Consider the following 27,484-nt stretch of genomic DNA (forward strand, 5'->3'; position numbering starts at 1 on the left):
TAATCCCAGCTGCTTGGGAGGCTGAGGCATGAGAATGGCTTGAACCTGGGAGACACAGGTTGCAGTGGAACCAAGATCGCAACAGAGCGAGACTCCATCTCAAAAAAAAAAAAAAGCAGAACAAAAACAAAAGATAAACCATCATACCTTTTCCTTTCCATTTAACCTTTGCAACCGACTGGCTAAAATCCACATGTATTCTTCTGTCATCTATAAGCACATTGTCCATTTTGAAGAATGCTTTCTCACAATCTTCTTCCTGATAATAATTATAAAAACTCAAGCATAAATCTTTATGGAAAAGATTTCTGTAGCTAGAATACTGAAAATACAAAAAGTTTGTTGTTACAAAAATTAATGTTTGAATACTTATTACACACCTGATGCTGTTAAATGCTTTGTATCTATTACCTCAAATACCTCTGGTAACAACCCCATGAGGTACTATCCATTTTCTTAATGAGAAAACAGAAGTTTAAAGAAGTATAGAAGTTGTTGGCAACGGTCAGAGCCAGGATTTGAGAGAGACAGTCCAACTGCAGTGAACAGATAAATATACACTTACTGACTGTATTATACAAGTTCACAATCCTTTTTACTCAAAATTCAAAAACATCCTGGAAAGTGAAAGTTGTGTTCATAAGTTTGTTGTTAAAATTAATTTGGCAGTAACACCAAAACTAATGGTAGGTTATGACCTTTTTTTATCCACTTAGTATGAATATTCATTTGTTTCACTGCAGAAATACTTTTGTGACAGATTATGGAATGCTGACCCAGAAAGGTATTACATAATCACAGATGTAATGTGTATGTGTGTATGCATATATACAGTATTACCTTTCTGAATTCTGAAAAATTCTGAATTAGGAAGCCTAGTTATTCTCAAGGGTTTTAGATAATGAACTGTGAGACTGTAATACCAAGGTCTGTGCTACACAAGAATCCTTCCTGTCAGTAACTTCACAATTCTAAATCCCTGTTTCTGACACTGACACTGACAGTGACATATTTCAACTCAGTACTGACCAATTTTCTTTTACATTCCTGGAAACTTATTCTTACTAGACATAATCCAAAGAGAAGCAGATAAAATAGTTATAATCATATTTATTACATGTGTCAATAATTTAATGAATTATAAAATCCATGAAGATATAGACAAAGCTTGATTCGTCTTTGTAACTACATCATTTAGAACATCATATGGCATGGTATCTAAAACGTAGGCAATCAGTGTACGTTTCATGAATCTGACTGATTATTTTCAGGCAGGTATAATTCTATCACCATGCTATATCCCCAAAGAGAAAGCTCTGAAGATCACTTTTTCAGGAGGATAGTATTTGCAAATACTCAATTTACTTACACCTAAATAATAGTTAATAAATCTCTTCAAAATTGAGAAACTGATTCAAAAATAAATATTCAAAAGTCAAAAACAGCTATGACAATCTTCAAAAACAACAAAGTTGGAAGACTCACAGTTATCAAGACATTTATAAACCTATAGTGATTAACACAATGTAACAGTGGTATATGAATAGACAAATAGATCAGTGCAACAGTACAGCGTCTAGAAACAGACTCTATACATATATGGATACCGATTTATAATAAAAGTGGTACTACAGAGCTGTGGGGCAGGACAACTTTTTTTATTATTTTTTTCATCAGTAGAGACCTCAGAGAAAAAGGACAACTTTTTATTTATGTATTATTTTTTTGAGACGGAGTCTTGCTCTGTCGCCAGGCTGGAGTGCAGTGGTGCGATGCTGGCTCACTGCAACCTCTGCCTCCCGAGTTCAAGCAATTCTCCTGCCTCAGTCTCCCGAGTAGTTGGGACTACAGGCACGCACCACCATGCCCAGCTAATTTTTGTATTTTTACTAGAGACGGGGTTTCACCATGTTGGCCAGGATGGTCTCGATCTCTTGACCTCGTGATCCACCCACCTCGGCCTCTCAAAGTGCCGGGATTACAGGCGTGAGCCACCATGCCCGGCCAGGACAACCTTTTAAATAAATGGTGCTGTCACGTGGCAATCCAATGTATGAAAAACGAAACAATGTAATACAATACACCAAAAGCAAATTACAGAATTGAATGGGAAACAATTTCACAACAAAGCTTCTAAAAATAATACAGGAGAATATCCTCATGTCTTTGAAGTAGGAAAATATTTTTTAAATAGGCCACTAAAAAGGAAGAAAAATACTGACAACCTGAACCATTAAAATTAGAAATTTGTTTATAAAAAGACACCATTAAGAAAGGAAAAAGGCATGCCTGTGGTCCCAGTTATGCAGGAGCTAAAATTGGAGAATCACTTGAGCCCATGAGCTCAAGTCCAGCCTGGGCAACACAGAGTGATCCTGTCCCTTAAAAAACAAAAAAAAAAGTAAAAGGAAATCCACAGAGAAGATATCTGTATCACACATAATCAAAAAAGAGCTTGCATCCAGAAAATATAAAGAATCCTTAGAGATCAATAAAAAAGTAAAACAGCAGGTGCAGTGGCTCAAGCCTATAATTCCAGCACTTTGGGAGGCCAAGGCAGGTGGATCACTTAAGGTCAAGAGTTCAAGACCAGCCTGGCCAACATCATAAAACCCTGTATCTACTAAAAATACAAAAATGAGCCAGGTGTGGTGGCAAGCACCTGTAATCCCAGCTACTTGGGATGCTGAGGCATGAGAATCGCTTGAAACTGGGAGGCGGAGGTTGCAGTGAGCTGAGATCATGCGACTACACTCCAGCCTGGGTGACAAAGCAAAACTCTGTTTCAAAAAAATAAAAAGAAAAAAAAAAAAAAAAGAAAATGGCATAGCTGCAAAAAACTCAAAACATGGGCAGTCATTAGTCTATGTGCTACAAATGAAATTTTATTTGTGAGAAAATAAATAATAGATTCTATAGTGTCAATGATAGAATGCTAGTGCAGGTCTACAAGTTTTCACAGCAAACCAAAGGTAAAGGTCTTTCTGCTGGCACCAATGTACCTTGTAAGTATCATTTCTGGTACATCTGACACAGTGCCTACATATAACTTTACGGGTCTATCTTCCTCAACCCTCCATGATTCATCTTGTATCCCTAGGCCTTATTGCTGTGTCTGAAAACATAAAAGGTATTCCATAAATGCTTTGTAATAATTAGAACTTAGAATGAGCTACTACTGGATACATATGAGTCCAAAGTTGCATTAAAAAAGAGCATACCATAGCATAGTGTAAACTCAATGGGAACAGAATCAGACATATCTGAGTTCAAATCCCAGCTATGACATTCATTCACTAGGTGTGTGATTTTGAATAAGTCACATTAGCATTATGTGTCTCAGTTAACTTATTTGGAAAAGGGGATGGTCCCTATCTTACAGAACTGTGAGAATTAAATGCAGCAAAAGTAACATAATGCCTAGCTTAAAGTAAATATTTAAGCAACATAAGCTATCATTATTACAGCTCTAGAAGGGGCCATCTATTCTAATACCCAAGTTTTATTTATAAGAAGGTAAGACCTAGAAAGAACGGTTAACTAAACTGCCAAGTATCATACAATAGCTGGCTAATAACAAAAGATGTATTAATACCTAAATCTTAACACCCAGTTCAGTTCTCTTTCTATTACTCAATTTTATCTCCACTTAAGTAACAGGGAAAAATTAAGAGTCTCTGAAGGGCTTTACTTAGAACTTAGAAAGTTCTAAGATTGGCTGAGTGTTGTGGCTTATGCCTATAATCCCAGCACTTTGGGAGGCCGAGGCAGGTGGATTGCTTGAGGTCAGGAGTTCAAGACCAGCCTGGCCAATATGGTGAAACCCTGTCTCTACTAAAAATACAAAAAAATTAGCAGGGCGTGGTGGTGGGCCCCTGTAATCCCAGCTACTGGGGAGGCTGAGGCAAGAGAATCGCTTGAACCAGGAGGCGGAGGCTGCAGTGAGCCGAGACTGCGCCACTGCACTCCAGCCTGGGCAACAGAGTGAGACCCTGTCTCAAAAAAAAAAAAGTTCTAAAGATACTTTCATGCAGATTGCACCTGAACCTAAAGTAAAAGTACGTATGTTAACATCAACAGATGTTGAACTTATCCCCTATATAGATACAATAAACTTAATTTTGGGGAGTGCCAAAAGAAAGGGCAATTCTAGAAACTAGAAAAAGTTCTATAATTTTTCACATTTTAATACCATATAAAAGCAAATAAATACCAAACTTATGTCTGTATTATGACATACCTTTTCAAATTCAATAAAAGCGTAACAGAGGGACTCTCCTGTCTTCCAGTCTCGGATAACTTCACAACTGAAAGAAAGTATTTAAAAGTGACTTAAAAAAAAAAAAGGAAGAAAGCATTCACTCTCACTCTTCAAAACTGAAGAAGAAATAAGTCAGTTACTACAAGGCAAAGTTAAATTCATAGATTATTTTTCCAAATTCATTTAATAACAATTCTTTTTTAAAAGTAGTTCACCAGAGCAGTAACTAAATTATCTAAATTCTACTCTAAGTGCCTTATGTAGGCCTACAGTCCTAAATTCCCTTAAGCACTGAAGTAAGAATAAAAATATTTAATTTTCCTTTGGCAAAAGTAAACTACTGCTAAAGACTTTTAAAATCACAACACTTTTCTAGTCCAAATATAGTCGAATTATAGAATATCTAACATTACTGTAGAATAATGTATGCATACTCATACATATATAAATGTTTAAGTTCAAGCTTTGAAATTTTTGAATTTTAATATAAATCAAGCTCAAATTTAACACTGTAAGCGCAATGTTAATTACAGAACTAATATACCATAATAACCAAGTGAAAAGGCCAATAAGCTGAAGTTGAAAGCACCTGGCTTGTCCCTTGCCCCAAGTGTCATAAGTCTCATTTTAAAAACCTCATTTTAAAAACCTCATTTTAAAAGCCGGGCGCAGTGGCTCATACCTATAACCCCAGCCCTTTGGGAGGCCAAGACGGACGGCTCACAAGGTCAGGAGCTCAAGACCAGCTTGGCCAATATGGTGAAACCCCGTCTCTACTAAAAATACAAAAATTAGCTGGGCGTGTTGGCGCATGCCTGTAGTCCCAGCTACTCAGGAGGCTGAGGCAGAAGAATCACTTGAACCCGGGAGGCAGAGGTTGCAGTGAGCCGAGATCACATCACTGCACTCCAGCCTGGGCAACAGAGCGAGACTCCATGTCAAAAAAATAAATAAACAAAAATAAATAAAATAAAATAAAATCCCTGAAACAAAAGGAAACCCTAAATATAATACTTTTTAATCAATTACAAAATAGTCCCCTTCCTCACAGAAATACTAGCTTCATAGACTTTTTCATTAATGCAGGGAAAACTAACCAAAAGAAAAATTTTAGAAAATTTAGTTTTAAATTAATTTTGACATAAATTGCTGGTAATTCCAGGAGTTGAATGAGATAAATATTTTAAATATTAAAGAAGGCTGTTGAGAGTATTACAGAACTAGATTTAAATTGTTCCATTCATTTCCTGTTTTAGGGTGAAAATGTGTTGAGAGTAGGAGATTCAATTATTTATCTGTGTGTGTGTGTGCACGTATGTATGTATGTATACACACACATATATACTTTTCTTCCCTACTGTCCAAAGACTCACCTGTAAAATTCACCAGTACAAAATTCGCCTAGAATTCACAGAATCATCAAAATATGTCATTAGAAAACTACCGATACCTAGTTTTTCTAAATATCTCTTTCACTAATTCTAAGGATTACCTTCTTATTGGCCCAAATCTAGAGAATATTATTTCCAGATCCTCATCTGTGGTCACTGGGTTCAATTTACACACAAACAGTACATTTTCTGGAGGTTTAATATCTGCATCAGGTAGGTCTCCCACCTAAATTACAAACAAACAAAAACATAAATCAATTCCTATTTAGTTTCCATTCTAAATCCTATCCAATCCCACAATGCTGATTTCCTTAAAACATCTAAATTTATATTACAAACTGCAGGCTCTGGAAAAGAAATCCAAATAAGATTTCAAAACTTGAACTACACTGTTCCTATTCTTAACAGTGTTAATAGCTAATATTTAAATAACTCATACTTTGTGTGAACAGTGCTTGGAGCTTCAGATCTATCACGCTAATTCTTGAAACAATCCTGCAATCTCCATTTTAAAGACAAGTAAAGCGGCTGAGCATGGTAGCTCATGCCTGTAATCCCAGCACTTTGGGAGGCCAAGGGGGGCAGATACTTGAGGTCAGGAGTTCAAGATCAGCCTGGCCAACATGGTGAAACCCCATTTCTACTAAAAATACAAAAATTAAACGGGCATGGTGGTGTGCACTTGTAGTCCTAACTACTCAGGACACTGAGGCAGTAGAATCGCTTGAACCCAGGAGGCGGAGGTTGCAGTGAGCTACGCCACTTCACCCCAGCCTGGGCGACAGAGCAAGACTCCATCTCATAAATAAACAAATAAAATAAAGACAAGTAAAGTGAAATTTAAAAGGTTAAACAAGTAACTTGCCCAAGACCACACAGTGGTAAACAACAGAGCTGGGATTTGAACCTACATTTATCTGGCTTCAAAGACCAATTTTACCCCTACTTCATCTTTTTTCAAGTATTTGATATATTTTTTAAAGGATAAGAATTTATGTAAAGTACATGTAAGTCATAAAGCATAAAAATAAAAACCACTATGATGCTACCATCTAGCTTAAGAACTAAAATGTCACCTATCCCATTCTCCCTGTGCCTCCTCATCAGAGACAACAAATACCCTGCTTTTTGGTTTTCCTTTTTTAGTCATTTCCTTGCATATCATCAGAGTTTTACCATATATGTATGCAACTCTATCACATTTAGATGGGGCAACAACATCCCTTTATACATACATTCAAACACTCTTTCAGAGATTATTTCTGATAAGATCACCTGTAAAGTGTCTCCTCTTGGATAAACACGCCCTTCCCCCCAAAATCTTGAAAATAAAAAACAGTAAGAAGCAACACAGCCAGTAAGATCTCCTCAATGTTTCTGAAGTCTATCAAAAGACAACATTATGTCCAATAAGAAGTATCACAGCCAGGCATGATAGCTCACACCTGTAATCCCAACACTTTGGGAGGCTGAGGAAGGAGGATCTCTTGAAGCCAGGAGTTTGAGACCAGCCCACGCAACATAGTAAGACCTTGTCTCTATAGTAAATTTAAAAATTAGCCAGGCATGGCAGTGTGAGTAGTCCTAGCTATTCAGAAGGTTGGATGGACTGCTTGGGTTCCAGAGTTTTTGAGGCAGCAGTGAGCTATGATCACACCACTGCACTCCAGCCTAGAAAACAGAGTAAGACCCTGCCTCTAAAAAAGAAAAAAGAGTGTCAAAACACAGAAGGAGTACAGCAAATTAGTAAAAATCCTCCAAAGCACCTATAATGGCAGAAAGGAAGCACAAACGAGAAAAAAAGTTAATGAGTCAAAAAAGAACTTGCTATAGTACTTGGTCAAAGCTAACTTTAAAATACTATTAGGAAATTTAAAACATTCATAAAAGCTATGAGGTTCAAAACTAATTTTACAAAACACTAGCTGAATTATCACTATATTACAAACAAATGCAATAAAGTAAGAGACACAGATATTCTTAGAAAACAGAACATGGAATATGTTAATAAAATCAAAAGGACACAGGATCACCTTTTAGAGTGACTAAAATCCAAAAAATACCATCAGCAAATGCTGGCAAGGATGTGAGGCAAAAGAAACCCTCATTCATTGCTGGTAGGAACGTAAAATGTAAAGCCACTTTAGAAGACAGTTTGGCAGTTTCTTACAAAGCTAAACCATTCAATCCAGCATCTGAACTCCTAGGTATTTACCCAAATGCATAGAAACTTTATGCCTACACAAAAATCTGCATGCAAATGTTTACAGCAGCTTTAATCACAACTGCCAAAACTTGGAAGCAACCAAGGTATCTTTCAACAGGTAAAAAATATACAAGCTGTGATACATCCATACAATGAAACATTACTTAGCAATTAAAAGAAATGAGCTATCAGCCATGCATGGTGGCTCACGCCTGTAATCCCAACACTTTGGGAGGCCAAGACAGGAAGATCACTTGAACCTGGGAGTTTGGGATCAGCCTGAGCAACATGGGTAAGACTCCATCTCTACAAAAAAATTTAAAAATTACCAAGGTGTGGTGGCGTGTGCCTATAGTCCCAGCTACTCAAGAGGCTGAGGCAGGAAGACTGCTCAACCTCAGTTCAAGGTTATAGTGAGCTATGACAGCACCACTGCACTCCAGCCTGAGTGAAAGAGTGAGACTTTCTCTCAAAAAAAAAAAAAAAAAGAAATGAAATCCCAGGCCGGGCAACATAGTGAGACTCTGTCTCTACAAAAAATAAAATTAGCCGGGCATGGTGGCACACGCCTGTGGTCCCAGCTACTTGTGAGGCTGAGGTAGGAGGATTACTTGAGCCCTGGAGGTCGGGGTGCAGTGAGCCGTTATTGTGCCACTGTCCATGCAACAGAGCGAGAACCTGTCTCAAATAAAAAAAAAATTAAAAAAATTTTTAAAAAGGGCCGGGCATGGTGACTCATGCTGTAATCCCAGCACTTTGGGAGGCTGAGGCGCGCAGATCACGAGGTCAAGAGATCAAGACCATCCTGGCTAACACGGTGAAACCTCGTCTCTACTAAAAATACAAAATAATTAGCCGGGCGTGGTGGCACTTGCCTGTAGTCCCAGCTACTCAGGAGGCTGAGGCAGGAGAATCTCTTGTACCTGGGAGGCAGAGGTTGCAGTGAGCCGAGATAATGCCACTGCACTCCAGCCTGACGACAAGAGCGAGACTCCGTCTCAAAAAAAAAAAAAAAAAGGAGGGAAAGAAAAGAAAGAAAAAGAAAAAGGGAAAGGAGAAAGGGAAGAAAGAAAAAAGGCACAGTGGAACCTTAAATGTATATTGCTAAGTGAAATAAGATAGTCTGAAAAGGCTACATACGCTATAATTCCAACTATATGACATTTTGAAAATGCCAAAACTATATAGACAGTAAAAACATCAGTAGTTGCCAAGAAGTGGGTGTTGGGGGTGGGGATGAACAGGTGGAGCCCAGGGGATTTTTTAGACAGTGAAACTACCTTGAATGATCCTGTAAGGGTAGATATATGCTATCGTACATTTGTCAGTTCCACCGAATGTACAACACAAAGCTTGAATTCTAATGTAAATCATGGATTTTAGTTAATAATGTATCAATATGGGCTCATCAATTGTTAACAAATGTGTCACAATAATGCAAGACTGGGGGAAAGAGGGAGGGAGTACTTAGAAACTCTCTGTACTTTATGTTCAGTTTTTCTGTAATTCTAAAATTGCTCTACAAATTGTCTATTAAAAACAAAGCCAAAAAAAGAATCCATGAGACACTGATAATGAACGGATAGATAAGCAGTTAAGAAGGGAGGGCTCAGGCGGGCACAGTGGCTCACACCTGTAATTCCAGCACTTTGGGAGGCCGAGGCAGGCAGTTCACCAGGTCAGGAGTTTGAGACAAGCCTGACTAACATGGTGAAACCCTGTCTCTACTAAAAATACAAAAATTAGCTGGGCGTGGTGGCGGGCACCTATAATCCCTGCTACCCAGGAGGCTGAGGCAGGAGAATTGCTTAAACCTGGGAGGCAGAGGTTGCAGTGAACCAAGATTGCGCCATTGCTCTCCAGCCTGGGTGACAGAGCGAGACTCCATCTCGAAAAAAAAAAAAGAAGGGAGGGCTCTTCCTTACAGTAGAATGCAGGTTGGTAATTGTGGAAAAAGTGGTGGAGGTGGGAAATTACCACTTTGCATAATTACCACTTTGCACTTAGCAGAGTCAAAACTGGTGCAGTCAGGAATCATGAATGGCTGAGAAATTTATGGGGGAAATTTGACAAGGAACAAGACATTTGAAAGATCTCCAAGTGTCTAGCCACAGATTGTCTATTGGAGACACCAGGCAGTGGACTACCATGACCAAGTGACCAAAATTACTCATCTTCCAATGAATATCGTACACCTCCAGATGTGACCTCTGAGGACACAACATCATTCATGTACTATTTCGGCTGTGGGTGCATAACCTGAATCTAATCATGAGGAAAGAGTAGATAAACCTAAATTGAAAAATATTCTATTGGCCGGGCACGGTGGCTCATGCCTGTAATCCCAGCACTTTGGGAGGCCAAGGCAGGAGGATCGCCCGAGGTCGGGAGTTGGAGACCAGTCTGGCCAGCATGGTGAAACTCTGTCTCTACTACTAATACAAAAATTAGCCGGGCGTTGGCTGGGCGTGGTGGCTCATGCCTGTAATCCCAGCACTTTGGGAGGCCAAGGCAGGCGCATTGCCTGAGCTCAGGAGTTCGAAACCAGCCTGGGCAACACAGTGAAACCCTGTCTCTACTAAAATTACAAAAAATTAGCTGGATGTGGTGGCAGGCGCCTGTAATCCCAGCTACTCGGGAGCCTGAGGCAGAAGAATCGCTTGAACCCGGGAGGCAGAGGTTGCAGTGAGCCAAGATCGTGCCATTGCACTCCAGCCTGATAACAGAGCGAGATTCTGTCTCAAAAAAAAAAAAAAAAAAAATTAGCCAGGCGTGGGTGGCAGGCACCTATAATCCCAGATATCTGGGAAGCTGAGGCAGCTGAATCGCTTGAACCTGGGAGGTGGAAGTTGCAGTGAGCCGAGATCATGCCATTGCACTTCAACCTGGGCAACAGAAACTCCGTCTCAAAAAAAAAAAAAAGGAAAATATTCTACAAAATAAATGCAACAGATGATAAGTCACGAGCTGGATTCTAGTCTGGAGGAGGAAACAATTATAAAAGATATTATTAAAACAACTGGCAAAATTGGAATATAAACTGTAATTTCTTTTTTCTTTTTTTTGAGACGGAGTCTCGCCCTGTTGCCCAGGCCGGAGTGCAATGGCGCGATCTCGGCTCACAGCAACCTTCGCCTCCTGGGTTCAAGCGATTCTCCTGCCTCAGCCTCCTGAGTATCTAGGATTACAGCCGCATGCCTCTATACCCAGCTAATTTTTGTATTTTTAGTAGAGATGGAGTTTCACCATGTTGGCCAGGCTGGTCTCGAACTCCTGACCTCGTGATCCACCCGCCTCGGCCTCCCAAAGTGCTGGGATTACAGGCGTGAGCCACTGTGCCCGGCCCTATAAACTGTAATTTCTGTCACTTCTAAATTTTCTGATTTTGATAACTACACTGTGAATACGTACATATTGTTATACACATTGAATACTGTTGCTCTTAGGAAATACACACTGATTAAGAGGTAAAGGGAAATAACAGGCAACTTACTGTCAAATAGTCCAGAAAAAAAATGTGTGTTTATGTGCTTGTATAATCAGAGAGAGAGAAAAAGAGAGAATCATAAAACAGATGTAGCAAAATGTTAAAAATTGGTGAATGTGGGTAAAAGGTATATAGAAGTTCTATGTACTTTTTCCCATAAATTTGAAATTATCTGAAAACAAAAAGTTTTAAAAAGTATGTTAATCTATTTTCTTCTGGCATAAATTCATTCCCTTATAAGTAACTTATTCTTTCTGCCCAACTGTTCAACATATCTTTCAAGTGTAGTAATTCTCTTAGAATTTGTCTTGGTGTTGGGTGTTCAGAGTCAATACTCTGAGATACACAGTGTGCTCATTAAAATGTGTATTTTCAATTAATTTTTTTAATTTCAGTAAAGCTTTCTTGAACTATACAGCCTTTACTATTTGTTCATTCAGACAGTTGATGGTAATATAAACTTAAGCCTGGCCAAAATAGGGAGATCCTGTCTCTACAAAAAAAATTTTAAAATTAGCAGGGCATTGTGGTGTGTGACTGTGGTCTCAGCAACTCAGGAGGCTGAGGCAAGGGCATTGCTTGAGCTGAGGAGTTGGAAGCTGCAGCAAGCTATGATCATACACCACTGTACTCCAGCCTGAACAACAGAGTGAGACCCTGTCTCTATAAAATAATAAATACATAAACTTTAAAACAGACTACAAATCTGAAAGTTCTATTATATAAAATAGTAACTTTATTATCCATTCATTCCAATATTTATTATCTATGATATGACAGGTATGCCTATTCTACAAAAATAAGAAATGGAAAATAATACCAAGTAGGTCAATTAATCATCTACTGAATTATTATTCCCCAAATGACTTCAGGTTGTTAGTAATACAGAGAAGCAGTATATTTTAGAGTGCTCAGTTTCTACCCATTATTTTGCCCTACAACTACGATTCTGTTTAATCTTAACACTTGAGTGGTACAATGAAGAACTATTCTTTAATATACATAAAATTCAGCCTGCTAAACACTCTTTAAGAATGAGATGAATATTAAACAACTGAAATTCAATTAATAAGTTAGAGATCCACTTCCCACTGTTTAAAAAGGCACTTAGCACTATATTGACAGTAGAGTCAAATTTATTTTCACAGTAGAGCCAATTTATTACTATGCCATACCAAATTTAAATCAGAAAAAAATCATAACTCAATTTTTAACATTTTAAGACTACTGAAGAGCCAGAAATAAACACTCAATAAGTATTATTAGATATATTACAGAACAATTTGAACAAAGATAATTATCTTACCATCTCCAAAAGTATAGCCTGAGTTTTAGCCTCTTTTTCTGCCTTTATTTCTTCTACTTCCTCAGCTGATCTTCCTTTGAAATCATCAATTTCTTCATCTGCTCCTATTCGACCACTCTGTTAAGACAGAAGTTACTGATGTATATATTTAAAGAATAAAAAAATCTGAGAAACATAGAAGACATACTTTATTCTTAGTTATATCAAACATGCTAAAACAGTAACTGATCAAGGTTGCAGTGAGCTACAATCACACCACTGCACTCCAGCTGGGTGACACAGTGAGATCTTGTCTCTAAAAAAAAATTTTTAATAATTAATTGGACAGCAACTGAGACAAACTTATAAACCTCCAAGAATTGATTTATATTAATTCTAAAATATTAGCCAAAGTGGGCTTCTGTTAAAATCAAAATAGGCCAGGCATAGTGGCTCATGCCTGTAATCCCAGCACTTTGGGAGACCACGCAGGTGGATCACTTGAGGTCAGGAGTTTGAGACCAGCCTGGCCAACACAGTGAAACCCTGTCTCTACTAAAAATACAAAAATTAGCTGGGCGTGGTGGCATGCGCCTACAATCCCAGCAACTCAAGAGGCTGAGGCACGAGAATTGCTTGAATGAGGAAGGCAGAGGCCACAATGAGCCGAGATCCCACCACACACTCCAGCCTAGGCAACAAAGTGAGACTCCATCTCAAAAAAATAAATAAATATTTATATGGACACTATTTATTATCCAATTCTAACTGCTGAATGAAGAGAAATGATCTGACAATTAAGCACCAATCCCAACCATAAAGACAAATTCAGCTTTCAGGAAGCCACATAAACCTTAAAATATGTGGGGGAACAGTCTGCGCTGTTTCACAGAAATTTCTGGGTTCTAGCCTGGCTCCAGAGTGTCCCCAGTTGAAAAGTTACCTCACAAGATAACAGTTTAATTTGATGACAAGAAAAACACTTTCGCAAGGTGTTCATGTAAGCTTCTAGAGCTGAGGTTGTCTCAGTAGAAAAGAAACTGAAGAAAGAAAATTAGAGAAATGAGAAGACAGCTAGAAAAATGAGTATCTCTGTGGAAAAGAAAAAGAACTCCAAACTTGCTGAATATAATTAAGCAAGATAATAATTCGGAAAAAATTAACTTTAATAGATGAAAAAGATAAATCCATACAAATCATTAATATGAATGTACATTTAATCATAAGAGGGCTTTACTTACATCTAATTGTTCCCTTGTAGGTTCTGGTGATCGATCAGGGATTAATAAATCAGGAGGGTCATCAAATGGATCATCTAAAATCACTGTATGATTTATCCTTACAAAATAAATCCAAATCAAATGTTATACATTGAAGTTATTTCAGAATCCTATTTTATTTTAATAGATTACAAAAAATTACTTGATTATCTCTAAGGCCAAAAAAAACCTGTATTGCATATGGATATTACTAACCTAGATATACTTTCACAATGACTGTTACTGTTTTGCATTGAGTGATACCATATTTATCACCCTGCATTACTTTAAGATGTAAACTAATATAACTGTCTAAATCTTAGTACTTTTGCCCTACTTCTCAATTAAAAAACTAAATTAAAGCATTAACAATTCCTCCAGCTGGGCGCAGTGGCTCATTCCTGTAATCCCAACACTTCAGGAGGCTGAGGTGGGTGGATCATGAGGTCAGGAGATCGTGACCATCCTGGCTAACATGGTGAAACCCCGTCTCTACTAAAAATACAAAAAATTAGCCAGGTGTGGTGGCGGGCGCCTGTAGTCCTAGCTACTTGGGAGGCTAAGGCAGGAGAATGATGTGAACCCGGGAGACAGAGCTTGCAGTGAGCCAAGATCGCGCCACTGCACTCCAGCCTGGGCGACAGCATGAGACTCCGTCTCAAAAAATAAATAAATAAATAATTCCTCCAAACATAATTATAAATAATTAGTACAAGTATAAAAATACAAAAAGTCCTTTTTATTATAAAGATTCTTACAGTCTTATATTAATTCACCTTTTGGGATTAGAATTATCCAGAAACCAGTCCTATGCATACCGTTCCTATCCATACCACTACGTGTTAAACATCTCAATATTAAAACATTCTAGTACATTCAGATAGCAAATTGTAACCATACCTGATATCCTGATATGGTACAAAGTCCTTGTCAACAAAGGTCTCATTAATTTTCTTAATTATGTCCATGCCTTCTGTCACCTCACCAAACACCGTATGGACACCATCAAGATAATCTAGATTTTCTCCTGTGGTGATAAGAAACTATAAAGAAGGACACATAATAAATACCATAAAAATAATACATAACTCAAACTGAAATCAGTTATAGACTGACAAAAAAATACACGAAAGTTAAGAGTCCACATTTACTGCACCAATTCTTAGACACTTGTTACCAAAACTAAGTAAAAAGTACAAAGCTTATACTGGCATACCTCATTTTATTGCACTTTGCAGATACTGCATTTTTTACAATTAAGGACTTCTGGCAACCGTGTATTGAGTAAGTCTATTGGTGCCATTTTCCCAACAGCATATGCTCACTTCATGTTTCTGGCTCACATTTTGGTGATTCTCACAAGATTTCAAACTTTTTCATTACTATTGTATCTGTTATTACCATCTATAATCTTTGATCTTACTACCGCAATTGTTTTGGGGCACCACAAACTGTGCCCATATATGATGGTGAACTTAATCCATATATGTTGTATGTGTTCTGACTACTCCACCAACCAGCCATTCGCATCTTTCTCCCTCTCAGTGCTCCCTATTCCACGAGACACAATACTGAAATGAGGCCAATTAACCCTACAAGAGACTCTTAAGTGTTCAAGTAAAAGGAAGAATGGCACATCTCTTACTTTAAATCAAAAGCTAAAAATGATTAAGCATAGTGAGAAAGGCACGTTGAAAGCCAAGATAAGCGGAAAGCTAGGCCTCTAGTACCAAACAATAGCTGAGTTGTAAATGCAAAGGAAAAGTTCTTAAAGAAAATTAGAAGTGCTATTCCAGTGAACACATGAATGATAAAATGAAACAGGCTTACTGCTGATATGAAGAAGGTTTTAGTAATCTACATAGGTCAAACCAGCCACAACGATCCCTTAAGCCAAAGCCTAATTCCAAACAAGCCCTAACTTTCTTCAATTCTATAAAGGCTGAGAGAGGGAAGGTAGCTGCAAAAGAAAGTCTGAAGCTAGCAGAGGTTAATTCATGAAGTTTAAGGAAAGAGGCCAGGCGCAGTGAATTACTCCATCTCAAAAAAAAAAGAAAAGAAAAGAAAAATTTAAGGAAAGACGCTGTCTCCATAATTTAAAAGTGCAAGGTGAAGCAGCAAGTGCTGACACAGAAGCTACAGCAAGTGGCCAGGTGCAGTGGCTCATGCCTATGTAATCCCAGCACTTTAGGAGGCCGAGGCAGGAGATCACAAGCTCAGGAGTTCAAGACCAGCCTGACCAACATGGTGAAACCCTGTCTCCACTAAAAATACAAAAGTTAGCCAGGCATAGTGGCGTGTGCCTGTAATCCCAGTTACTCAGGAGGCTGAGGCAGGAGAATTGCTTGAACCCAGGAGGCAAAGGTTGCAGTGAGCTGAGATCATGCCACTGCACTCCAGCCTGGGCAACAGAGTGAGAATCTGTCTCAAAAAAAAAAAAAAAAAAGAAGCTGCAGCATGCATCAAGTTATCTGGAAGATCTAGCTAAGATCACTGATGAAGATGACTTCATGAAATAACAAATTTTCCATGAAGATGAAACAGCCTTATATTGGAAGATGCCACTTAGGACTTTCACAGCTAGAGAGGAAAAGTCAATGCCTAGCTTCAAAGCTTCAAAGACAAGCTGACTCTTCTGTTACATGCTAATCCAGCTAGTGACTTTAAGTTGAAACCAATGCTCACTGACTATACCAAAAATCCCAAGGCCGTTAAGAATGATGCTAAATCGGCCGGGCGCAGTGGCTCACGCCTGTAATCCCAGCACTTTGGGAGGCCGAGGCGGGTGGATCACGAGGTCAGGAGATCAAGACCATCCTGGCTAACACGGTGAAACCCCGTCTCTACTAAAAATACAAAAAATTAGCCGGGCGTGGTGGCAGGCGCCTGTAGTCCCAGCTACTCGGGAGGCTGAGGCAGGAGAATGGCGTGAATCTGGGAGGTGGAGCTTGCAGTGAGCCGAGATTGCGCCACTGCACTCCAGCCTGGGCGACAGAGCAAGACTCCATCTCAAAAAAAAAAAAAGAATGATGCTAAATCTATTCTGCCTGTGCTCTAGAAATGGAACAACAAAGCTTGGATGACAGACAGCACATCTGTTTACAGCAGGGTTTATCAAATATTTTAAGATCACTGTTGAGACCTGCTGCTCAGAACAAAGATCCTTTTAAATATGACTGCTCTTTTAATAAGAAATCCTTTTAAAATGTTACTGCTCATTGACAATACTCCAGGTCACCCAGGAGCTCTGATGGATATGATGTACAAGGAAATTAATATTGTTTTCAGTTGTGCACAGTGACTGACACCTGTAAACCCAGCACTTTGGGAGGCTGAGGCAGGTGGATCACTTGAGGCCAGTTCAAGACCAGCCTGGCCAACACAGTCAACATGGTGAAACCCCATCTCTACTATAAATACAAAAAATCAGCCGGGCGTAGTGGTGCACGCCTGTAATCCCAGCTACTCAGAAGGCTGAGGCAAGAGAACTGTTTGAACCCAGGAGGCAGAGGTTGCAGTGAGGTGAGACTGCACCACTGTACTCAACCTGGGTGACAGAGTGAGAATCTGTCTCAAAAAAAAAAAAAAAAAAATACTGTTTTCATGCCTGCTAACATAACAGCCATTCTGCAGCCATGGATTGAAGAGTAATTTCAACTTTCAAGTATTACTATTTAAGAAATACAGCCTGACATGTGGCATGCACCTGTAGTCCCAGCTACTCAGGAGGCTGAGGTAGAAGGATCACTTGAGCAATGTAGTGAGGCCCCATCTCTAAAAATAAAAATTAAAAAAAAAAAACATTTTGTGAGGCTATAGCTGCCATAGATGGTGATTCCTCTGATGGATATGGGCAAGTACATTGAAAACCTTCTGAAAAAGATTCACCATTCTAGATGTCATTAAGAACATTCGTGATTTGTGGGAGGAGGTCAAAATATCAACATTAACAGAAGTTAGGAAGAAGCAGATTCCAACCCTCATGGATGACTTTGAGTGGCTCAAGACTTCAGTGAAGGAAGTAACTGCAAATGTGGTGGAAACTGCAAGAGAATGAGAATTAGAAGTAGAGCCTGAAGATGGGACTGAATGCTGCAATCTCATGATCAAACCTGACCAGATATGGAGCTCCTTCTTAAGGACGAGCAAACAAAGCGGTTTTCTTCCTTTTTTTTTTTTGTTTGAGACAGTCTTGCTGCATCGCCCAGGCTGGAGTGCAGTGGTGCAATGTCGGCTCACTGCAACCTCCACCTCCCAGGTTCAAGCAATTCTCCTGTCTCAGCCTCCCAAGTAGCTGGGACTACTGGCACCTGCCACCACGCCGAGCTAATTTTTGTATTTTTAGTAGAGATGGGGTTTCACCATATTGGTCAGGCTGGTCACAAACTCCTGACCTCAGATGATCCGCCCACCTCAGCCTCCCAAAGTGGTGGGACTACAGGCATGAGCCACTGCACCCAGCCAAGTGATTTACTGAGATGGAATCTACTGCTGGTGAAGATGCTATGATAATTGTTGAAATGACAACAAAAGATTTAGGATAGTACATAAACTTGGCTGATACAGTAGTAGCAGGGTCTGAGAGGATTGACTTCAATCTTAAAAGAATTGTACTAAATGCTATCCAACAGCATCGTATGATACACAGAAATCTTTCATGAAAGGAAGAGTCCATCAACATGGAAGACTTCTGTTGTCTTATTTATTTATTTATTTGCAAGACAAGGTCTGTCACCCAAGCTGGAGTGCAGTGGTACAATCACAGCTCACTGCACCCTTGACCTCCTGGGCTCTAGTGATCCTCCCACCTCAGCTTCCCAAGAAGCAGGAACTACAGCCCTGTACCACCATGCTCAGCTAATTTTTGTTTTTTTTGTGTGTGGAGATGGGGTTTTCACCATGTTTCCTGGGCTGGTCTCGAAATCCTGAGCTCAACCGATCTGCCTGCCTTGCCCCCGCAAAGTACTGGGATTACAGATGTATGCTACCGCGCCAGTCAGTTGTCTTATTTTAAGAAGCTGCCAGTCACCCCAACCTTCAGCAATCACCACCCTGATTAGTCAACGGCCATCAACATCAAGGCAAGACCCTTCACCAGCAAAAAGATTATGATTTACTGAAGGCTCAGACGATCAGAAGCACTTTTTAGTAATAAAGTATTTTTTGGTCGGCCACGGTGGCTCACACCTGTAATCCCAGCACTTTGGGAGGCCAAGGCAGGTGGATCACCTGGGTTCAAGAGTTTGAGACCAGCCTGGCCAACATGGCAAAACCCCGTCTCTACGAAAAATACAGAAAGTAGCCGGGTGTGGTGGCGGGCATCTGTAATCCCGCTACTCGGGAGGCTGAGGCAGGAGAATCGCTTGAACCTGAGAGGCGGAGGGTGCAGTGAGCCGAGATCACACCACTGCACTCCAGCCTGGCCGACAGAGCAAGACTCTGTCTCTAAATAAATAAAATAAAATAAAACAAAATACTTAGACAAGCCATGACTCAACTTCATGTGTATATAGTAGAAAATAGAAGTACCTACTCTAACAAGTAGGTCATTGGGAGAATTAACAGGGTCATTGGGAGAATTAAACAAGACAATGAATAGAAGGTACTCTGCGTAATGTTTTTTAAAAAGTAAGAAATACTGAAAAACGGCCGGGCGCGGTGGCTCACGCCTGTAATCCCAGCACTTTGGGAGGCCGAGGCGGGCGGATCACGAGGTCAGGAGATCGAGACCATCCTGGCTAACACGGTGAAACCCCGTCTCTACTAAAAATACAAAAAATTAGCCGGGCGTGGTAGCGGGCGCCTGTAGTCCCAGCTACTCGGGAGGCTGAGGCAGGAGAATGGCGTGAACCCGGGAGGCGGAGCTTGCAGTGAGCCGAGATCACACCACTGCACTCCAGCCTGGGCGACAGAGCGAGACTCCGTCTCAAAAAAAAAAAAATACTGAAAAACGGCCAGGCACGGTGGCTCACGCCTGTAATCCCAGCACTTTGGGAGGCCAAGGCAGGCGGATCATGAGGTCAAGTGATTGAGACCATCGTGGCCAACATAGTGAAACCCCGTCTCTACTAAAAATATAAAAATTAGCCAGGTGTTGTGGCAGGCGCATGTAATCCCAGCTATTCGGAAGGCCGAGGCAGGAGAATTGCTTGAACCCGGGAGGGAGAGGTTGCAGTGAGCCGAGGATTGTGCCATCGTACTCCAGTCTGGGAGACAGAGTGAGACTACATCTCATAAAAATAAATTAATTAATTAAATAAAAAGAAATACTGAAAAATGAGCCACAAATGTGAACAGTGATAATCACGGATGGTGGAGTTGTAGGTAATGTTTTTCTTTGTACTTTTCTGTATTTTCTCAATTCTTCACAATGGGAATGCTTTACATTTAAAAGAAGAAAATAATATTTTTTAATATAGAAAAAGTGCATTTTTTCCCCTAACACATATTTCTGATTGAAACCCTCTAAGCCTTACTGGATAGTTTAAAAAATAACTCTGTGGGCTCCTTCCAGTCCTTCATTTCTAAGCAAATCTCATATTCTTACTCATTTCCTAACCTGAGATCCATGTTGATCACTGCCATTATTCACCATGGACACTGTGCCTTTCTTCTTGTGCTTAATTCTTGGGACTTTTTCTGCCTCAAAAAAGCTTGCTTGATCACCATACAGTTGGCTGAAAAAACACATAAGGTTATAAATGTAAGTACTCTCAAAATGAAATACAGAAGTACTAGTAACATACAGGGTTATCAATTATTTCTTTACAGAAATGCCAACAGAATTCAAAATATTACTTTTTTTTCTAGATATTTAGGGAACTTGGGGGAAAAAAATCTAAATTTAAACCATATTTTAAAATGCAGATTGAAGCATGAGCAATTATATTTTTCCTCATTTAAGAATAAAAGACTTTGTTCTGCCCTTCCAGAGGTTAAAAATAAATAAATAAATAAATAAATAAAACAACTTACCCAAAGATAGACTCTCCTCCACGGCCAGTCCCCGTAGGATCGCCAGTTTGTATGATAAAATCCCTCTGTAATATGTAGGATTCTTTGTTAATTCACAGAGTTTGTTAGATAGTTCCAATAACAAAGGAAATGACTAATATCTACCAACTCACCTGTACATTGTGAATAAGGCAATAATTGTAATATTTTATTTTGCACAGTTTCAAGAAATTCAAGCAGGCTGAAAGAAAGTAAATACCAAATTTATCACAGTAATCCACAAACACATTTTTAAATAAGTAAAGCCACAGTAAAATGTAATTTCTAAATTACTATTAAAAGAAAAAAAAAGTCAAATGTCCAAAGCTATAAAAAAGGGCAATAGGCCGGGCGCTGGCTCACACCTGTAATCGCAGCGCTTTGGGAGGCGGAGGTGAGTGGATCACTTGAGGTCAGGAGTTTGAGACCAGCCTGGCCAATATGGTGAAACCCTGTCTCAACCAAAAATACCAAAAAAATTAGCCAGGCATGGTGGCGGGCACCTGTAATCCCAGCTACTAGGGAGGCTGAGGCAGGAGAATCACTTGAACCCAGGAGGTGGAGGTTGCAGTGAACCAAGATCGCACCACTGCACTCCAGTCTGGGCAATAGAGCGAGACTCCATCTCAAAATAAAATAAAATAAAAGGGCAATAAGTCTAGAAAAAAACATTTTAAATTACCTTTTTTTTTCCTTTAATAGGAGTTTTGGGGCATCTGGGCTAATACAGAAAACTGACACTTATAAGCAATCATTTACTGATGGATTGATTTTATTACGAGAAAAAAGAACACTTAAAGAGCATATTGTAGTAGAAAAGGATCTAGCAGAATATATAAAAATGGATACGGATTATATCAATTAGGAAAAAGTCAAACACCCGGGGTCATTTTTTAAATAATAGTTAAACAGCACTTTATAAAAATCCATACACTTATGAACAACCTTTCTCATACAAGTTAATCTGCTTATCCAATAAACATTTACTGAGTACCTTCTAGATGCCTGACACTGCCATCACAAATGCCATTAAACTGTGGTCCCTGCTCCCAAAAAGTTCACAGTCTAGTCGTGGAAAGACACATTAACAAGCTCTTAAGGCACTAAGTTAGAAACCAGACAGACAGTAAGATATATGAGGCAATCCCTGCCCTCAAAAAGCTTACATTAAATTAGGGTCCTTACATCTGAACACAAGTAGTTACATACTGGGCATATCTAATTAATAACATGGGTGCCACTTATTTAAAATGGTAAAAAAAAGTAGTTTTAAAAATTCCACAAGAGTTCAAAAGATTGTTTCTGGCTAGGGAAATTAGAAAACCTCAGGGAAGGTTAAGGCAAGCATTAAAAGAACTGGACTAGCAGAGAGTGAAGGGTGAGCATTTTAGGTCTGGAAGACTATGAAAAGGCCTGGAAGTGGAAATTTAAATGTTTTAGGGGAGGTCCAAAACACCAAAGTTCTGTAACAGTCTGGTATTACACAGTAATAGACAATGAAAAGACTGGAGAGATAAGATGGGGCTGAGCTGTTGAAGAGTGCTGAATATCAGTCTTGCAGTTGTTTTTCTTGAATATATTTCTGGGCTTCATGTTTAACAGATAGGGGTGGTCCTTTTACTAGAAACAAAAATAATGAATTTAGGCAATGATCATCAATGGCTGCCAAAATCTTTAGGTCTTTCATCAAAATCCGATGGGAACAATTTATAAGCGCAACAAGGGCTTAACCCACTGACCAATTTTAACATCACAGAAAGAGCCAACCAGACATCAAGTGCCTCCTGAATGTGATGCAGCTGAAAGTACACACTATCTTATATGAAATATTCTTGCCAAAAACATTAAACTGGAACCTAATCAAGGCTCTGAAGCTAAAGAACAATTTATAGGAAACAGGGGACACAAAAATATGTTAACGCACCCAGTAAATAATCAGTCGAATCCAAAACAAGAGAAATTCTACAAGACAAAGCACCCAGGTTGTTTCTCAAAATTTTTTCAAGAAAAAAAGGGGGAGAACCAATAGATTAAAACATATATGAGACATTTTAACCAATATATGGACTTTGGGTCCTAATTTAAATCACCATATTTTTTAGAAGTTTATGAGATAATAAGAAAGTTTAAATGATACTAAAAATTATTGCTAGTTTTTTCAAAGTGTGCTAAGATCTGTGGTTCTGTTTTTTTATTCTTTTTTTACAACTTTTTCTCTTTTCTTTAGTATTTTTCCCTTTTCCCTGTCAAGTTTTTTTTCTTTTTTTAACCTGTCACTTATGTGGTACTTAAGCTCATAGTTCCATTTTTTCTTGTTTTTTTAAAGAGACGTTATATTTTAGAAATACATACTGAAGTAATTACAGATTAAATAGATGCACTGGAGGTGGGGGTATTATAAATGAAGCAAGATTGGCTATGTGTTCACAGCTGTTAAACAAAGCTGGTCATGTGGACATGAGAGTTCATTTACATGATTCTCTCTACATCTGTGTTTTAAATTTTCTATAATAAAAAGTTAAAAAAGAAAAGGAAGAAAGAATGGAAGGTAGGTAAGTCTGGATATGTTGATCATAGATTGATAAGTGGGTATAAATATAGCAGGTACACATGTAAGCACATCTCCAGTCATATGCTTACAAATATGTACAGGGGGTGGACTTATGTTTTGGTGTTATGGGCTTATCTTTGCAGAACCACTGCTTGTTAATTGGGTGGGTAGCTCTACACCCCTTTATTTCCTCATAACTCTGGGAAAAGAGGCCCATTTATTTTGCCAGGTGCTACTCTACATGGGCAGAGCATCAAAGGAACTCAAAGAAAAGCAAAATCAAGAGATAAAAAACAAAATTCCCTATAATATTCTTTGAAACACTCGATCCAGCCACTCGATCCAAGCTTACCCCAGTATCATGAGGCAACCAATTATTTTGTTTATGCCAGTTTGAGTTGGGTTTCTATCACTTGCACAAAGGGTCCTAACTAATACAACACATTTATATCCATTAGTCATTATAATGAACCTCTAGTGTGTGCCCTAAAAGTAGCAGACATTGTACTTGGTACTCAGGATATAGAGATGATAATTATGGTATAGTTCCTGCTCTCATTGGAGTTTACATTCTTGAGCGAGGACACGCTTGTAAACAACACCAGGATAATAGGTAAATGTTAAAATAAAATGTGTCATGTGGTTTATAAAAGACCTAAGACACAGCAGAGGAAACCTCAGGTAACTCTGCTTAGAAAGGAAGGAGAGCTTCAAAGAAGAGATGATGCTTGATCTGAGATTTAGATAATAAGTAGTAAGTTTGCCAGAAGGACAATAGTGGAGAAGAATATTGTTTAGAAGAAACAGCAAAAGAATGGTAACAATGGTACGGGAGAGTTTGTAGTGTTTTCGCCAGGTGGAGAGGAGGGAGGAATAGCTGCGTGCGAGGGAAAGCGGAGCACGGCAGGAGGTAGTTATTGTACAATATTGCAACTTATTTCACCTTCTTTGATAGGCTCTGCATTCCATGTGGGTAGGACCCTGTTTGTAACTAATCTCTCCTGGTCTCAGTTTCTTCCTGACTCTGATACATTCTCCACACCGTTGCCTATTATCTTCTCAAAACAAGTATGCCATGCCTCAATCCTGCTGTTAAAGTCTTCAAGGACTCTGATCATCAGTAGGGCACACAAGACTATTCACGACTGACCTAGGCGTATCTGACCACACTCGAGTCTACCATTCCACGACTCACACCAGTCCTTCCAGCCACACCAAACTACTTGCCGTTTCCAGAAAATTCCAAACAAAGAAAGTCCAAGCTAAGAAAACCCTCATTCCCATTCATCTTTGAAAGAACTAGTTCAAGTGTTCTATATAGTATTCGCTAGCTTTGCTTCTTCCCACCCCCCACCAAAGAAGCCGCCCTCCTCTGGTTTCCATGGCAACTTACACATTCTTCTACCATAACATATAGAAAACTAAAATGGGTTCCTGTGTCTACTTCCCCCAATGGAAAAATCAGACCCTCGGGGGCAAGAAGCCAAGCCCAGGACTTAGCCCAGTGCCTCGAAGGCTCAGTCCACACTCCAGACAACCTCTTCCTCCTCCACCTAAGCGGTATGCCCACACTCCCTGCGCCAAGCACACCCTAACTGCCTTCATCAAGATTTAACCGATTACACACCAAGCAATAGTTCCTATGTTCCTCTCACGAGTAAACACAATAAAGGCACAAAAGCTATGGGTATTGTATGTGCAGCTCGAATCACACACACACACGCCCCACACACACACTCCCAAAGGCAATTAATGACCGCAAGCACCCTCCACCGGACTGGCCAACACAAAATACGGGAGAAGGGCTGCCAAGGCTCAAACGAATTCCCGTCACAAAAACTTTTCTAGCCAAGGCCGGTTAATAAAATAGCCCAGTCGCGGGCACCAGCAGCCCAGAAGCTCGAGCTCTAGCCAATCTCTGCCCTGGACTGCGCAGAGAAGGGAAAGTAGGGAGACAAGCTCGGGGGCCCCGGCGACAGGTGAGTGGGGCTCAAGCCTCACCACGCGGCCGTTCCTCGGTGTACAAGTCGATGACGACGTCGCCTAAAGTGGTCTCCAGTAGAACCGCCATGGCGCCCGCTCCTCCTCCGCTACAAACCCGGGGATGGGGGCGGTGACAGGCGCAGGCCGTCGGCGTCGTCTACGCCACGCGTCACCCTCGGCGCGACCCCTTTTGCGTCATCTCGCCGGCGCCGCCCCCGGTTCCCGGCAGTTCCTTCCGGTCGGCGTGCGGGCGCCGGGCTGCCCAGTTGATTTAGGGTTCGGGTTGGTCCCGCCCCCGGCGCGGCCGTTTTGAAAATCCTGGTCCGCCCTTGGCGATTTTGGTGGAAGCCTGTCCCTCAGAACGGTCTCAGTATAGTGTTTTGTGCCCCGTTTGTGTCCGTCTCAAGAGCAGAACGGCCCTCCGCGCGGCCCTTTTATCCACCAGGGGGCGCCCGCGGCGGGATCTTCTCTCCACCTATTTGGGCGGACTCCTCCGGATTTCCTCGTCAGTCTCCTTTTCGCAAAACAACTTTGGGCCTCTACTAGGGGTTTCCGATTCTAAGAACTAACATTTTGTTTTGTTTTCTGTTTTGAGACAGGGTCTCGCTCTGTTGCCCAGGCTGGAGTGCAGTGGCGCGATCTCGGCTCACTGCAACCTCCACCTCCCGGGCTCCAGCGATTTTCCTGTCTCAGCCTCCCAAGTGACCACAGGCGCGCGCCACCACGCCCGGCTAATTTTGTTCTTTTATTTTTTGTAGAGATGGCGGTCGGGGGAGGTGGTCTCACTATGTTGCTCAGACTGGTCTCAAACTCCTGAGCTCAAGGAGTTCGAACTCTTCCCGCCTTGGCCTCCCGAAGTGCTGGGATTACTGGCGTGAGCCACTGCGCCTGGCCAAAACTAACATTTTGCCATGCAAGTTTATTCCCCAGACACTCTTCTGGGCAAGCCTGTCACTCTCTCTTATGACATTTTACACATAATCTTCAATAACTTCACATCTGACGAAAAGCCAAAGCTTTTTTTTTTTTTTTTTTTTTTTTTTTTTTGAGACGGAGTCTCGCTCTGTCGCCCAGTCTGGAGTGCAGTGGCGCGATCTCGGCTTACTGCAAGCTCCGCCTCCCGGGTTCACGCCATTCTCCTGCCTCCGCCTCCCGAGTTGCTGGGGCTACAGGTGTCCGCCATCACGCCCGGCTAATTTTTTGTGTTTTTAGTAGAGACGGGGTTTCACCGTGTTAGCCAGGATGGTCTCGACCTCCTGACCTCGTGGATCCGCCCGCCTCCGCCTCCCAAAGTGCTGGGATTACAGGCTTGAGCCACCGCACCCGGCGGAAAAGCCAAAGCTTTTATAATGGTTTACAAGATCCTCTCCTACCCCATCCTACGCCATCTTCTTATTCCTCTGAAGCCACACTAGACAGTTTGCTATTCCCTGAACACTGCTGACATACTCCTGCCCCAGGGCCTTTTCACTTGCCTTGGTTGAGGGACCTCTTCCTCCAGTTATTTGTATGGCTCCCATTCACCTCCTTCAGGCGCTTTGGCGTCGGTCACCCTGTCAGTGAGGCCCTCCATGGCTGCCATAATTAAAATTAACCCCACAGACACTTCTTTTTCTCCATATAGCTTTTTCTCCAGAGTACATTTTACAATCTAACATGCTATTTACGAATTTGTTTGTTTGTTTATTGTTACTAGAATGTGTGTTCCAGGATATTCCATCTTGTCTGTTTTGTTTAAAGCTATATCCCTAATGCGTATGACAGCCTGGTACACAATGTGCAAATAAATGTTTGTTGAATGAATAAATATGGTTTTTCGGTTTGGGGTTTTTTTTTTTTTTTTTTTTGAGACGGAGTCTCGATCTGTTGCCCAGGCTTGAGTGCAGTGGTGCGATTTCAGGTCACTACAACCTCCGCCTCCTGGGTTCAAGCGATTCTCCTGCCTCAGCCTCCCCAGTAGCTGGGGCTACAGGTGCCCGCCACAGCGACTGCCACCACAATATTCATGGCTGGGCGTGGTGGCTCATGCCTGTAATCCCAGCACTTTGGGAGGCCGAGGTGGGCGGAT

General features: G+C 40.5%; 1 protein-coding gene across 1 annotated transcript in view; it reads right to left on the minus strand.

Annotated features, from left to right (window-relative positions):
• The window catches only part of PPIL4 (peptidylprolyl isomerase like 4), a 49,210-nt gene extending 23,079 nt beyond the window's left edge, over positions 1-26,131 (minus strand). Inside the window, exons 1-10 of the mRNA XM_003811521.4 lie at positions 25,435-26,131; positions 21,017-21,084; positions 20,865-20,929; positions 20,449-20,566; positions 14,790-14,932; positions 13,872-13,968; positions 12,652-12,768; positions 5,754-5,878; positions 4,241-4,307; positions 148-259 (exon numbers count right to left, since the gene is read on the minus strand). Coding sequence (XP_003811569.1) covers positions 148-259; positions 4,241-4,307; positions 5,754-5,878; positions 12,652-12,768; positions 13,872-13,968; positions 14,790-14,932; positions 20,449-20,566; positions 20,865-20,929; positions 21,017-21,084; positions 25,435-25,504 — 982 coding nt within the window. The 5' untranslated portion in view covers positions 25,505-26,131. The remainder of the gene's footprint in view (positions 1-147; positions 260-4,240; positions 4,308-5,753; positions 5,879-12,651; positions 12,769-13,871; positions 13,969-14,789; positions 14,933-20,448; positions 20,567-20,864; positions 20,930-21,016; positions 21,085-25,434) is intronic.
• Between the last annotated feature and the right edge of the window lie 1,353 nt (positions 26,132-27,484).

The sequence above is a fragment of the Pan paniscus genome, chromosome 5 (genome assembly GCF_029289425.2).
Source record: "Pan paniscus chromosome 5, NHGRI_mPanPan1-v2.0_pri, whole genome shotgun sequence".
NCBI classification, from domain to species: Eukaryota; Metazoa; Chordata; class Mammalia; order Primates; family Hominidae; genus Pan; species Pan paniscus.